At 43.0% G+C, this 13,636-nt stretch overlaps 1 protein-coding gene across 3 annotated transcripts in view; it reads right to left on the bottom strand.

The window, feature by feature from the left end:
• Positions 1-692: 692 nt before the first annotated feature.
• The window catches only part of LOC101847514, a 36,130-nt gene continuing 23,186 nt past the window's right edge, over positions 693-13,636 (bottom strand). For all 3 annotated transcript variants that reach the window (XM_005104542.3, XM_005104540.2, XM_005104541.3), the window contains 8 exons: positions 13,449-13,614; positions 11,987-12,234; positions 11,073-11,327; positions 9,820-10,199; positions 8,951-9,139; positions 8,477-8,594; positions 2,496-2,650; positions 693-1,381 (listed from right to left, as the gene is read on the bottom strand). In XM_005104542.3, coding sequence (XP_005104599.1) covers positions 1,282-1,381; positions 2,496-2,650; positions 8,477-8,594; positions 8,951-9,139; positions 9,820-10,199; positions 11,073-11,327; positions 11,987-12,234; positions 13,449-13,614 — 1,611 coding nt within the window. In that variant the 3' untranslated portion in view covers positions 693-1,281. The remainder of the gene's footprint in view (positions 1,382-2,495; positions 2,651-8,476; positions 8,595-8,950; positions 9,140-9,819; positions 10,200-11,072; positions 11,328-11,986; positions 12,235-13,448; positions 13,615-13,636) is intronic.

Raw genomic sequence — 13,636 nt, 5'->3', positions numbered from 1 at the left:
GGGGGGGGGGGGGGGTTCAAAACTTCGGTTTTACAACTTGTCCAACAAAATCTGGAATATCTTTTAAACTATTCAAGATATTCAAAGCATTTAGAAATCAGCTTCTTTAAATTAAATTTTTTACAAGAATAAGTCCTTAACTAGCCCAGTCAGAGATGAAGGGGTAAGAAGGCGGTGGCAACAGATTGGACATGCTTTCAGGAAGTCAGGCAGCTGCATAACAAAGAAAGTGTTGGATTGGAATCCATAAGGCAAGAGATCAATTAGGGGAAGGCCATGTGGAACCAGGAGAAGAGTGGGAAGACATGGAATAATATCAAGAGGCTGCTAGTCCAGGACAGGGAGGGGGGTGGAAAGTGTTTATTCGTGGCCTATACCTTGATTATATTTTAGTAAGTGTTTTACAACACTTGCAACACAAAGGGGTCATATATGAGCCGAAGATTAGAGGTGTTACAAGAGAGTAACAAACAAAAAAAAAAGAAGGAGGTGAGATAAAGACGATTGCTTTTGAAAGGAAAGAAGAAGCAAACCACACCAGAGCACCCGCCAACCACCCACTACGCAGGGTGAGAAAGGCAATGATGATGATGATGATGGTGGTGATGTTTTTAACTTAGAATGTAAAATTACCAACAACTGGGACCTTTCTCCAGGCATACGCACATATTACAATTCCCACATTTTTCCCATCACACAACCTAAAGTTCCGAGGCGAAGCAATTCATCTATGTCATGCACAATTCCATGCAGGGAAGTAGCTTGTTGCTATAAAAAGCTTACACTATGACCTAATATTGATAAAGGTGGGAGAGCCTTACAGTCAGTCGTTCCCTGAAAATTGGGTAGATGGACAGAATAAACAAGTCGCTACAGAACACATTGTTAACGGAGAAAGAACTATATCTTTCTATCCAAAATGTGCTTCTCGAGAGAGAAAGACTGTCAGTAGAAGTAAGAGGGAACGGTTTGCTAGATAAGAAAAAAGCCAGTCTTCAGGACAACAGAATAAGGACACTTTGTACAAAAACTGCATTCTAATACTCAAAGTACTTATGCAAATATAGATGTGGATAGAAAGTAACATAAAACAAGTCATTGTAACACATCTGCACTTACACACATATGAATACACATGCGGGCATTCTTCCATGGACAAAGTCACATTCACATTCAAAATCATACACACACACACACATTCTCACACACACACACACACACACACACACACACACACACACACGTCAAAGTCAAAGGGACAGAGGTCGACAGATGTGTCTCCTATCGCCACAATGTGGAGAGAGCCAGCAACAAGGTGATGAGGACGGCGCTGGAAGAGGCCGCTGAGGCCCCTGCTATACGGCACTTCAGGCTGTCAAACCTGGGGGTGGAGAAAATAGTTTTGTTTTAGTTTTACTTATAGAGTTTTACAGCACTTGTAAAAAGAAAATGGTTTAGTTTTAGTTTTACTTATAGAGTTTTACAGCACTTGTAAAAAGAAAATGGTTTAGTTTTAGTTTGACTTATAGAGTTTTACAGCACTTGTAAAAAGAAAATGGTTTAGTTTTAGTTTTACTTATAGAGTTTTACACCACTTATAAAAAGAAAATGGGTTTGTTTGTTTTTTATAGTACAGGGTTTTATGGCGCTCGCAACTGCATAAGGTCATATGAGCGCCAAGAGGTGGGTGTCAACAGAGAAGTCTTTACAGGGAATCAGACTTAGACTGCTCACCTCTCTAGCTTCAACAGCACAAGGTCTGCTTCAACTATCAAGGCACCCCGGAAATAGCAGGTCACAAGAGAGTGACAAACATACAAAAAAAGTAGTAGACGAAAATGACAATAGTAAGGATCAGGAAAGAAAAAGCAGCAGTTCCCTATTGTAGATCAGGCACAGTTATGAGCGTGACATGAGTCAGCCCATTTACAATTCTACTGTGCTTGAACGAGAAATGTCCCCCCTTTGGGAAAGGCCTAAAGACACTACAGTCAGTGACACTGCCGGGGGGGGGGGGGGGGGTAGAATATGGTTTAGTGTGAGTTTTACTTATATAGAGTTTTACAGAACTTTTAAAAAGAAAACAGTATAGTTTTAGTTTTACTTACAGAGTTTTACAGCACTCAAAACACAAACAGTTCATATTGTATAGGTGCTGAAGATTAGAGGCGTAACTGGAGAGTAACATACAAAAACAAAAAAAAAAGAAGGGAGAAATATGGATGATCGATGCTTGATAGAAAAGGTCAAAAGGTCAAAAGTAGCTTAGGTCAGTAGAGCTATAACTGTTTGAAGGGATTTTTTTAAAAAGGAACAATGAATATCAGCTTATGCTATATCAGCTGCACACGTTTTTGCAACAAAATCTTGGATTACAAAAAAAAAACATATAACGCAGGCCAACTATACAAATAGATTCATTCTGAGACTTATTCTAACCCCACTGCGGATGCGATAATGCACAATCATCTAGTCACACACAGGACAACACTCACCTATTCGGCTCATTCTGCATCTTCATTTTATACTCCTTCTCCATCTGCTGCCCGTCAAAGTACCAGTTGAGGTCGTTGAACGTGTACTCAAAGCCCTGGCGACATTCGCATTTGTAGTAGCCCGTCCGGAACCCCTTGCTCTCCACAGGCGTGCACTGAGGGGAGACATTCCACAGGTTTTACTTTCTCTCTCAAAGTTGTGTGTATGAGTATGTTTGTGTGCGTGTATGCGTGAAAGTGTGTGTTTGTGTATGTATGGGGGGGGGGGGGGGGGGGGCCTTGGGGGTTTTTTTGGTGGGGGAGAATGTCTACCTGTTCTTTTCAAGAGACAAAGCTTCAGCTTTATTTATTTTGAGTAAAACCAGCACATCAGCACAATAATACTCATTTTCTGTAGGCAAAAACTAAGACAGACAAGAGAAAAGATAGTAAAAAAAAAAAGCCAGACTTTCGAGGGGCATCTTCCAATCATCTGCTCACAACGAAGCGATAAACCCACAAAAACTAGAAAGCGATACACCCACAAAAACTAGAAAACGGAACTCCACAGCTGTATTCAGACGTGGACAGTCTCTCCACCAGCACTTGTGCAACACAATATGTAGAACTCCTTTTTTTAAAGTTTTAGTAAGAGTTTTACGGCACTTGCAACACAATAAGGTCATATAGGTGCCGAAGATTAGAGGTGTTACAAGAGAGTAACAAACACAAAAAAGGAGGGGAGATAAAGACGATAGACGTTTGACAGGACAGAAGAAGCAAACCACACCAGAGCACCCGCCAACCACCCACAAGTAGAACTCCCCCACAACACGCAGTAGCAGATGACACGACCAGGCCAAAGAGTGGCAGGACCATCACTACATGTGATCCCATGCTCGTTTAGTTTTAGTAAGAGTTTTACAGCACTTGCAACACAATAAAGTCATATAAGTGCCGAAGAATAGAGATGTTACAATAAGAGAGTAACAAACACACAAAACAAGTAGGGGAGATTAAGATGATAGATGTTTGATTGGAAAAAAGAAGCAAACCACACCAGAGCACCCGCCAACCACCCACGATCCCATGACAGCTGACTAGATACGACAATAGCTTAGATGATACAGTGATAGCAGCGGTGATGCGACAATAGCTTAGTATATTAGATGATACAGTGAGAGCTGTAGTGATGTGATGATAGCTTAGATAAGATGATACAGTGAGAGCTGTAGTGATGTGATGATGGCTTAGATGATACAGTGATAGCAGTGGTGATGCGACAATAGCTTAGTATATTAGATGATACAGTGAGAGCTGAAGTGATGTGATGATAGCTTAGATAAGATGATACAGTGAGAGCTGTAGTGATATGATGATGGCTTAGATGATACAGTGATAGCAGTGGTGATGTGATGATGGCTCAGATGATAGTGATAGCTGCAGTGATGTGATGACGGCTCAGATGATACAGTGATAGCTGTAGTGATGTGATGATGGCTAAGATGATACAGTGATAGCAGTGGTGATGTGATGATAGCTTAGAATATTAGATGATACACAGTGATAGCTGTAGTGATTTGATGATGGCTCAGATGATACAGTGAGAGCTGTAGTGATGTGATGATGGCTTAGATAAGATGATACAGTGAGAGCTGTAGTGATGTGATGTTGGCTCAGATGATACAATGATAGCAGTGGTGATGTGATGATAGCTTAGAATATTAGATGATACAGTGAGAGCTGCAGTGATGTGATGAGAGCTAAGTTGTACAAAGACAGGTGACCCGATGTGACGAGGGCTAAGTCGTACAATGACAGATGACCCGATGTGATGCTTGCCCCCGTCGCTGTTGTTGGCACCAGGAAACAATCACTGTGTCAGCGCGTGACTATTCCGCCAGTGCCAAGCACAGAGACAGGCAGAAATTCTTCCTCACATGCTGAGCCGGTCTCAGGAAGAGGTCTAAGTCGTACAATGACAGATGACCCGATGTGATGAGGGTTAAGTCGTACAATGACAGATGACCCGATGTGATGAGGGCTAAGTCGTAAAATGACAGATGACCCGATGTGATAAGGTCATATAAGTGCCGGAGATTAGAGGTATTTACAAGAGAGTAACAAACAAAAAAAAAGAAAGAGGAGATTTTTTTTAAAGTAGAGGTATAACAGCGCTCGCAACTGCATAAGGTCATAAAGTGCTGAAGATTAGAGGTGTTACAAGAGAGTAACAAACATAAAAGAAAAAGGACAGATCTGGATGAAAGATGTTTGATAGGAAAGAAGAGGCAAACCGCACCAGAGCTCCCGCCAACCACCCACGCAAACCTTTTAGGGAGGACAAAGCTAAAAAAATATACGTAAGGTACAAAAAATTGTTTTGAACAAAAACAAAAAAACAGCCTGTGACCCCGAACTCCATATAAAGACAAAACCAAAAAACACAACTACCAGAAATTCACAATTAACTTCATTGAGTAGCCCCAACAGACCAGCTCAATTCAAACACCCCTACAGGTCTAGGAACAAAACGAATCCACTTCAGCACATCACAAGGAAACAACTCTTGACTCTTGTTTGTTTAGTACGGGGTGTTACGGCGCTCGCAACACTCTTGACTCTACTACAAACCAATGACCAATGGGCCAGGATCGGGACAATGAAGATGTATCTTATCTTACCGTATCTACAAGAAATCAATCCACATGTCATGAGGACCAAACACAAAACGCCAGCCTGCACACATCAGAAGCCAAAACTGTGCAAACACAACATGATAAAAAACCACTTTTCACCTCGACAAACCGCGGCCATCTTGAACAATTCCGACTGACCTATTCAAAAACAGTATTCCCTGCATTTGCTTTAAGAGAAATACTGCTGCCACAACTTGCCAGAAGCTGCCACTCCACTCATTTCATTAGTTTTAGTAAGAGTTTTACGGCACTGGCAACACAATAAGGTCATATAAGTGCCAAAGATTAGAGATGTTAAAAGAGAGTAACAAACAAAAAAGAAGGAGGAGAGATAAAGACGATAGTAGTTTGATAGGAGCACCTGCCAATAACCCACACTCCACTCAACCACCCACTCCGTCGAGAAAAACGATGAGACTAATCGACCCCTGTCTTCCATTAAAACCTGACTACCTCAGTTCCAATGACAAGTTTAAAGCCAGGCCTCGTTTGTTTTAGTAGAGGTTTTACGGCACTCGCAACTGCATAAGGCCACATGAGCGCCAGAAGATTAGAGGTGCTACAAGAGAGTAACAAACATAAAAAAGAAGAAGGAGAGATAAGGACAATAGATGTTTGATGGGAAAGAAGAAGTGAACCACACCAGAGCACCCGCCAACCACCCATACTCCACTCAACCATCCACTCCATCGAGAAAAACGAGACTGATCGACCTCTGTCTTCCATTAAAAATTGACTAGCTCAGTTCCAATGACAAGTTCAATGCCATGCCTGCTCAATGACACCGGCCCAAGACAGTCTTAGTTTAGTTTTAGTAGAGGTTTTACGGCACTCGCAACTGCATAAGGTCATATGAGCGCCAAAAGACAGTCTTTGGCAAAGCAGAGAGATAAACACTAAAAATCCCTGTCCTGAGCTACTGAAATAGATATGCACTTGCTACATAGCATCAAGGAGCAAAGAGAAACCTTGGCAGCTACAGTACCAATGACATAAGAAACAGTCAACAGAATCAAATAATTATAGGGCTGCTAACATGCGATGTCTAAACCTAAATTGAAAACACACCTATTGAAAAAGAATGAGTCATGCCTTCTGTGTTTTAGTTTAAGTAGAGGTTTTACGGCGCTCGCAACAGCAACTGCCTAAGGTCATATGAGCGCCATGCCTTCTGTGTGTATCCCTGCTCCTTGAACTACCCCACAAACTTATTTTCTTGGCGTTCATATGACCTAATGCAGTTGGGAGCGCCATAAAAAACTCTACTAAAACTTCAAAAACTGAAAAAAATTATTTTCTATGAAACAACAACAAAAAAATAAAGATTAAAACCACATCCACAGAGGTAGAAATCTTTCTTCTTTTACATCTGCACAGTTCTGGGAATGTAGTTTCCTCAATTTTCTCAGTTCAAAAAATCTGGATAAAGTGGGAGTCACCACAAAGCCCCAGAGAGCAACTGATGCACCCACTCCTACAAGTCTGAAGACAACTAAACACCAGCCTCTTGGCTGCAAAAACACTAAATTGTGCCCACAAGAACATAATTCTATCGCTAAAGCTCTGAAAGAGCCGCGTCTCGAGGAGAACAATTAGTGTCAAAGGTCGTGTCCTTGTGGAGCAGACGTGCAACCACGCGGACGGAAAACTGACAGGAGGCGGAGCCAGCCGGGGTCGCAGAATTCCACAAATTGGACACAAACGGGGCTTGGCTCCCGTAGATGTCAAGAAAACTTTCACACGTCGTCTCACTTTGACGCAGCGGGCTATGGCATGAGAGCTCAGTGATCAGAGACACTCGGGCGGTGGCTGGGGCAGACGTTTTTGTGCCCAAAGTCAAATATTCCCTAACTGAACATAATGAGGCTGGAAGAGGGTGACCCTGACCTTTTCCCACGATGAACCAGACAGAACAAAAAAAACAGCTTCAGTTCAAGACTGCAACAGGCTTTCGAAAAGGAAATTTTAGCTCTCTGATCAGTTCAAGAATGGCTGGATGGCTAACAACAACAACATAAGTTCAAGAATGTTCTTGAGATAGCTGCATAAACGACTAAACATGCTCTCTCTCAAATCTCTAGAAATACACTCTATGCCTCTTTACGAAAACACTCTCAAAGTAACAGGATAAGAAAACCTCTCTCAAAAAAAAAAGTTTTTTCCAGAGAAGGGCTATGACCAAAGTACAGTACTGGGATTGGGTAATAGCGTGTGTGTGTGCGTGTGCGCATGTGTGTGTGTGTGTGTGTGTGTGGGGGGGGGGGGGTATGTTTGTTATTCATCAAGCATGAGCCCTATGATTACTTGCACTTTGTTTTGAAAACGCAGTGTCATCACACACAAGTTTTCAAGCCTACCACTCTAGAGGAATAAGTTTGGAATTATCTAATTAGTGTCAGAATATTAGATATATGCATGGACTACCAGACAGGGTAAAAAATGCTACAGCAACACTTTAAAAAAGGGATACGAAACGTTCGCCTTATAAAATTGGAGGATTACATGTACACGTGTACATTAAAAAAACAGCACCACAGTAAACTTCTCCAACATCGGGAAACTCCCCCCTCTGCCAGACAATACGAGCCCCACAACAGCTATAAAAAATTGTCTTATCCCAGTAGATGAATCTTTGCAGTCATTTTTACGTAGAAAAAAAAAAGTAAAAGAAAAGAACCACAGAATCATGAAGGTTTAATACAAGTATGGGGGTGAGTGGGAGTATGTGCCTGTGTGTATGTGTGTGAGTATGTATGTGTACATGCATGTTGGCATGGCAGTAAGAATGAGGGTATGTATACATTTTCATGACAATCAATGCCTCCCTCCTAAAACACATATGTGAGGCAGTGTGGTGGAACCAGGCTCTCGTCAAAATAATCAAAGTGGAGAAACTTGCATTTTTCCGCAGGTTTGTGAATTGTTATCAAATTTTTGTTTTTTGGCTCAAAACCTTTCATGCCCATTAAAGAACTCATTTGTGTGTGGATTTTTCTGAAAAGCTTTGATTAAAGGCACAAAAATGTAAATTTTCAGTTACCACGGACTCTTAAGCTGAGGAAATAACTAATCTTTGGCGGCCATTTTCTCACTGAATTTACCTCTGAAAACAGGTGACCCCCACCTCCTTCTTTCGCAAATATCTTGACTTGTATTCAAGATAAATGGATATTTTTTTCCCCCAAATAAAGACAAATGAATAAGCTTTAAGATGCTTTTGCCCCAAAATTGACGAGAGCCTGATTCCACCACGCTGCCTCAAAATTATTGTTATCTACTTCCGCCAAAAAGTTTGAAACTCACAAATTGTGTCTCGTAGTCGCATCTGGCTGTGTTCTTGAAGGCGTTGGCGGTGGGGAAGTCTCCCGGGCACTGGTTGATGCCCATCTCGTTGAGGTCAACGTCGACCGTCACCACTCCTCTGTGGACAGCAAGCGGGAAGAAAATCGTCAGTGATCTCGCAACGTTTAAGTTGGAAGAAACCACGAGAAAGGAAATCAGGTTTTTCAAATTTGCAACAATGAAGAACAAACAAACCAAATGACAGAAGATTCAGTTTTAGTTAAAGTTTTACGGCACTTGCCACACTCTTTGCCTCAGATTCGCAAATATCCAAATCATTACTGAATAAATATAAAAGAATTTGTAAAGTGCTCTTAGTTTGTTCGTTTGAATAAACAGAAGCACATCAACACAATAAAAGTCCAAAAGTCACTCGGAGTAGAGGAAAGACAGACCGGCAGACACAACACGGGGGAAGATTCCGCCCGCTCTTACTTGAACTCAATCCTCTCTTTGATGTCGTCAAGGCCGAAGAATGGCGCCTGGTAGGTGACCACCCACGAGTCCAGCCGGCTGTCACATCGGAACTGCGGGCGCAGCCACTCTCCATCCTCGTACTGAGCGGCCTTGTACGTGTACGGGTAGTATTCAAACCGCACCAGGCTGGTACCATTGAGATCAGATCTGTGGGTACACAGCAAGACGCATTCCAAAACTTTTCCTCTCGTAAGAGTACATGTAATACAAATAGGTCATATAAGGTTTTTTTATTAGGAATTTTACGGCACTCGCAATTGCATAAGAGGTCGTATATAAGGGCCAAAGATCCGAGGTGTTACTATAGAGTAAAAATCAAAGCTATGGAGGAGGACAGATAAGGGCCATTGATATTTGCATCTGCCAACCACCCGCATTCAAAAAGTCATTCTTTCCATGGACTAAGTCATCAAAGTGAAAGAGGCTAATACCACAAATACGCATCTATTGCCAACAGTCACTCGCGGTGCCACTAAGATTTTTACCCAGTTGCATATGCAAACAAAAAGACAGTTAATATACAACAAAAATGGGGTTAAACAGAAATCAAACACTAAGAATGATAACTGTTCTTCTAATGCAAATAATGGACAAAACAGGAAAAAACCCAGAAAAAATAGCCTCCTTGAGTATGAGAATAACTATTCGTCTAGTAAAAATAATTGTTGAAAAAACAGGGAAAAAATGAAACAATAGTCCCCCTGAGTATGAGAATAACTATTCATTAAGTGAAAATTGAAATAAAAGGGGGGAAAAACTGAAAAACGGCCTCCCTGAATATTAAGAATGATTACTAGAAAAACCAGCAGCCCTACGTGATTTATTACCTGATGAGTGGCTTGGCCGTGAACTTCTTCAAGTTGACAAAGTTGGTCCCCCATCTGGCCTTCATGCTGCGGAACCAGGGCTCGTCCGTGTAGTAATGCTTCAGGCCCGCAAAGTCCATGGCCCGGAAGTAGTCCGCCCCTCCCACGCTGCCCACGCCCGTCGCCTTGATCCTCCAGGCGTAGGGCCCGAAGAACTCGCGGGTGATCCCATTGACAAACCGCGGGTCTGTGTTGTTGACGGGCGGGGACATGCGGAACTTGTAGCGGTCAAAGAACACGCCCGCTCCCACAATCTTCCAGTCCGCCATCACATTGGCTAGCACCTCGGAAAAGATCTGGGTCTCGTTCAAGCGACGATCTCCTCTCAGGTTTCCAAATTCCTAGGAAGGCAGATTGGGCAAGTTCAGTACACGAGAAAAAGGCAATTTGTGCAGGTAACAATTAATGTCACACTTGTTTGAAAGGGTTTTTTTAGTTTTAATAAGAGTTTTACGGCAATCTCAGCACAGTTCGGTCATTTAAGTGCCGAAGATCAGAGGTGTTACAAGAGAGTAAGAAACACAAAAAAGAAGGAGGAGAGATCAGGATGATAGATGTTTGATAGGAGAGAAAGAGCAAAATCACACCAGAGCATCCATCAACAGCCTGCTTTTGATTGTTTGAATAAGTAAAGTACATTGACACAATAACAGTCATTCATTGCAGGAAAAATAGTAAAACAGACCGACAGAAACAAAAAAAATGTATCTATTCACTTTTCAAGGGCTCTTAAGATTTGGAAGTCCCCAAACTTTAGCAGCTATTTCCTCGCTAATTTTGTCTCTGAAATCAGGCGACCTCCAACTCCTTCAATCACCAGCAACTTGACTTTTCTTCAAGATAGGTGGGTGGGGTTTGTTTCATAGAAAGATAGACATATTAACAACCTTTAATTTTGGTGACTTCAATAGCTTAAGAGCCCTTGGAAACTGAAAATGTACACTTTTATTTTTGAGCTTTTAATCAACATTTTCCAGTAAAATCCGCATAGAAATGTGATATACAATAGACATGAAAGTTGTGAGCCGAAAGACAAAAATTCGATAAAAATAGCCAAACCGGCGGAAAAAGGCGGATATATTTTCAATATTATGTTGACAAGTGCCTGATTTCACCATGATGCCACATATATATTTATTTTTCTCAACACAAAAGATACCCACATGTTATTTTTTTCTCCATTGACAAGGACCAATACCAACAGTAAAACTCACCTCATACTCGTCCACATTCTGCAGGAAGTTGGACAAAAAGTGAGCCAGTCTCAAAGCTGTGCGACCTTGACCCTCAAACTGCCACTTGACCCCGTAGGCGGCGTCCCCAGGTAGGAAGAGCTCATAAGCCTTCTTCTCCTCGCAGTTCTCGGCCGTCGTCTTCTGGAAGCGCTCCAGAATCTTCAGCATACGGTTGACCGACTGCTCGTCTACGGCCTCACGTTTACGCCGCTTGTGGGCAGTGGACGCTGGTACCTGAGAGGTACACAGCGCTTAGTTTTAGTTTTAGTAGAGGTTTTACGGCGCTCGCAACTGCATAAGGTCATATGAGAGCCAGAAGATTAGAGGAGTTACAAGAGAGTAACAAACATAAAAAAGAAGGAGGGGAGATAAGGACGACAGATGTTTGATAGGAAAGAAGGAGCAGACCACACCAGAGCACCCGCCAACCGCCCACGGGGAGATAAGGACGATAGAAGTTTGATAGGAAAGAAGGAAAACCATACCAGAGCACCCGCCAACCACCCACGAAGTACACAGCGCTGGTGAGTGACGGAGGAAGTGGAACCCGAGATATGACAACAGGCCACACACAGTCTTCATACAGTTTGTCATTAGCCACACAGTTTTCATACACTTTGTCATAAGCCACACACAGTCTTCATACAGTTTGTCATTAGCCACACACAGTCTTCATACAGTTTGTCATTAGCCACACACAGTCTTCATACAGTTTGCCATTAGCCACACGCAGAAAGACAAAGTACATCAATATCATTAATAGAAATCCTCCATTTTCTTTCTCCCCCTCCTCCTCCACCCTCCTTTTTTTTTCTCTAAACACACACAAACACACTCCTGCATTGACACAAAAAGGACAATTACCGAGTGACCTAATCAGGTACGGCTCTCACCTTGTGTTTCGCTGCGTAACGCTTCTTGATAGTGACCTTAGGACTGGCCGCTTCTTCGTCTCTTTTCTGTCGCTTCACCTCATCCCTGATAGCTTTGATGCGTGGTATCAACGAGCGCTTCATTCGGGTGGTCAGCCGCGGACTCTGGGTCAAGGACGAGATTTCGGACAGGAAGCGATCCTTGGAGCTGGCCACTGACCGCCTGCGACGTACGAACGAGGGCATTTGTGTCGGGATGACCACACGATCTGTTCAAACAAACACAGAGAAAGAAATAAGGCAACTGTCACAGCCTTGCTTTAGTAAGTTTTACGGCACTTGCAACACAATAAGGTCATATAAGTGCCGAAGATCAGAGGTGTTACAAGGGAGTAAGAAACACACAAAAAAAGGAGGGGAGATAAAGATGACAGATTTTTTTTATGAGAAAGGAGGAGCAAACCACACAATAGCACCCTCCAACCACCCACTAGGTCAACTGTCATAACCATTTCAGCGCTAGATTATCAAATAACCCAACATTACAAGCATCAATCAAGTGGCAGAAAAAGTAACTGAAGAAGAGAAAAGAGCATCTACAGATTTTACTTTCACTTTTATTCGCCGCTTATACTCTTTTGGGTGTCACGGGAGACAGTATTATAAATGCATATTATATGTTATCACTGTAATCACACTACAGGCAATGTCGATATATACAAGGATTACAGTCCACTGCACATTTCATAGCTTTTGTTTGTTTGAAAAAAAGCAAGACCACAAAGGATAAAAGAAAAAAAGACACTCCGAAAGCCTTGAACTTGAACCCCTACCCCTCACACTCCCACTCTCAACCACCCCTCCCTACAACTCACCCTGCACAGTCAGACAATCAAAGCCAACCTCCCACCCCTCCCACTCCTCACCACCCCTCCCACTCCTCACCACCCCTCCCAACAAGTCACCCTGCACTGTGAGACAGTTTTGTTTTAGCAAAAGGTCATAAGAGCGCCAAGGGGTGGATGCCAACAGAGAAGTCCTTACAGGGAATCACACTTTCTCTGCTCACCTCTCTAGCTTCAACAGCACAAAGTCTGCTTCGACTATCAAGGCACCCTGGAAATAGCGGGTCACAAGAGTGTGACAAACCTACAAAGGAAGTAGAGTAAAAATGAAGATAGTAAGGATTAGGAAAGAAAAAGCAGCAATTCCCTGTTGTAGTTCAGGCACAGTTATGAGCATGACATTGATGAATCAGCCCATTTACAATTCTACTGTGCATAAGAACGAGAGAAATGTCCCCCCTTTGGGAAGGGCCAAGAGACACTTCAGTCAGTGACACTGCCCCTGTCTGTGAGACAGTCAAAGCCAACCTCCCACTCCTCACCACCCCCTCAACGACGCCTCACTACTCATCGCCATCCTCACCCCTCACTACCCTCACCCCTCACCACCCCCACCACCACCCCTCACCACAACTCACCCTGCACGGTCAGACAGTCAAAGCCGACCTCCCACTCCTCGCGAGTGGCCTGTTCCATCTCCATGCCCAGGAAGGGTCCATCGTGCCACCAGGGGTAGTAGTAGCCTGGCAGACACACGCACTGGTAGCCTCCCCGTCGGAACCCAAAGCCCATCAGAGGCTCACACTGTTGGGGGAAGAAAGGGGGG

Source organism: Aplysia californica, unplaced genomic scaffold (genome assembly GCF_000002075.1).
Source record: "Aplysia californica isolate F4 #8 unplaced genomic scaffold, AplCal3.0 scaffold00424, whole genome shotgun sequence".
In the NCBI taxonomy this organism is placed as follows: Eukaryota; Metazoa; Mollusca; class Gastropoda; order Aplysiida; family Aplysiidae; genus Aplysia; species Aplysia californica.
This window is presented reverse-complemented; position numbering and strand designations above follow the sequence as displayed.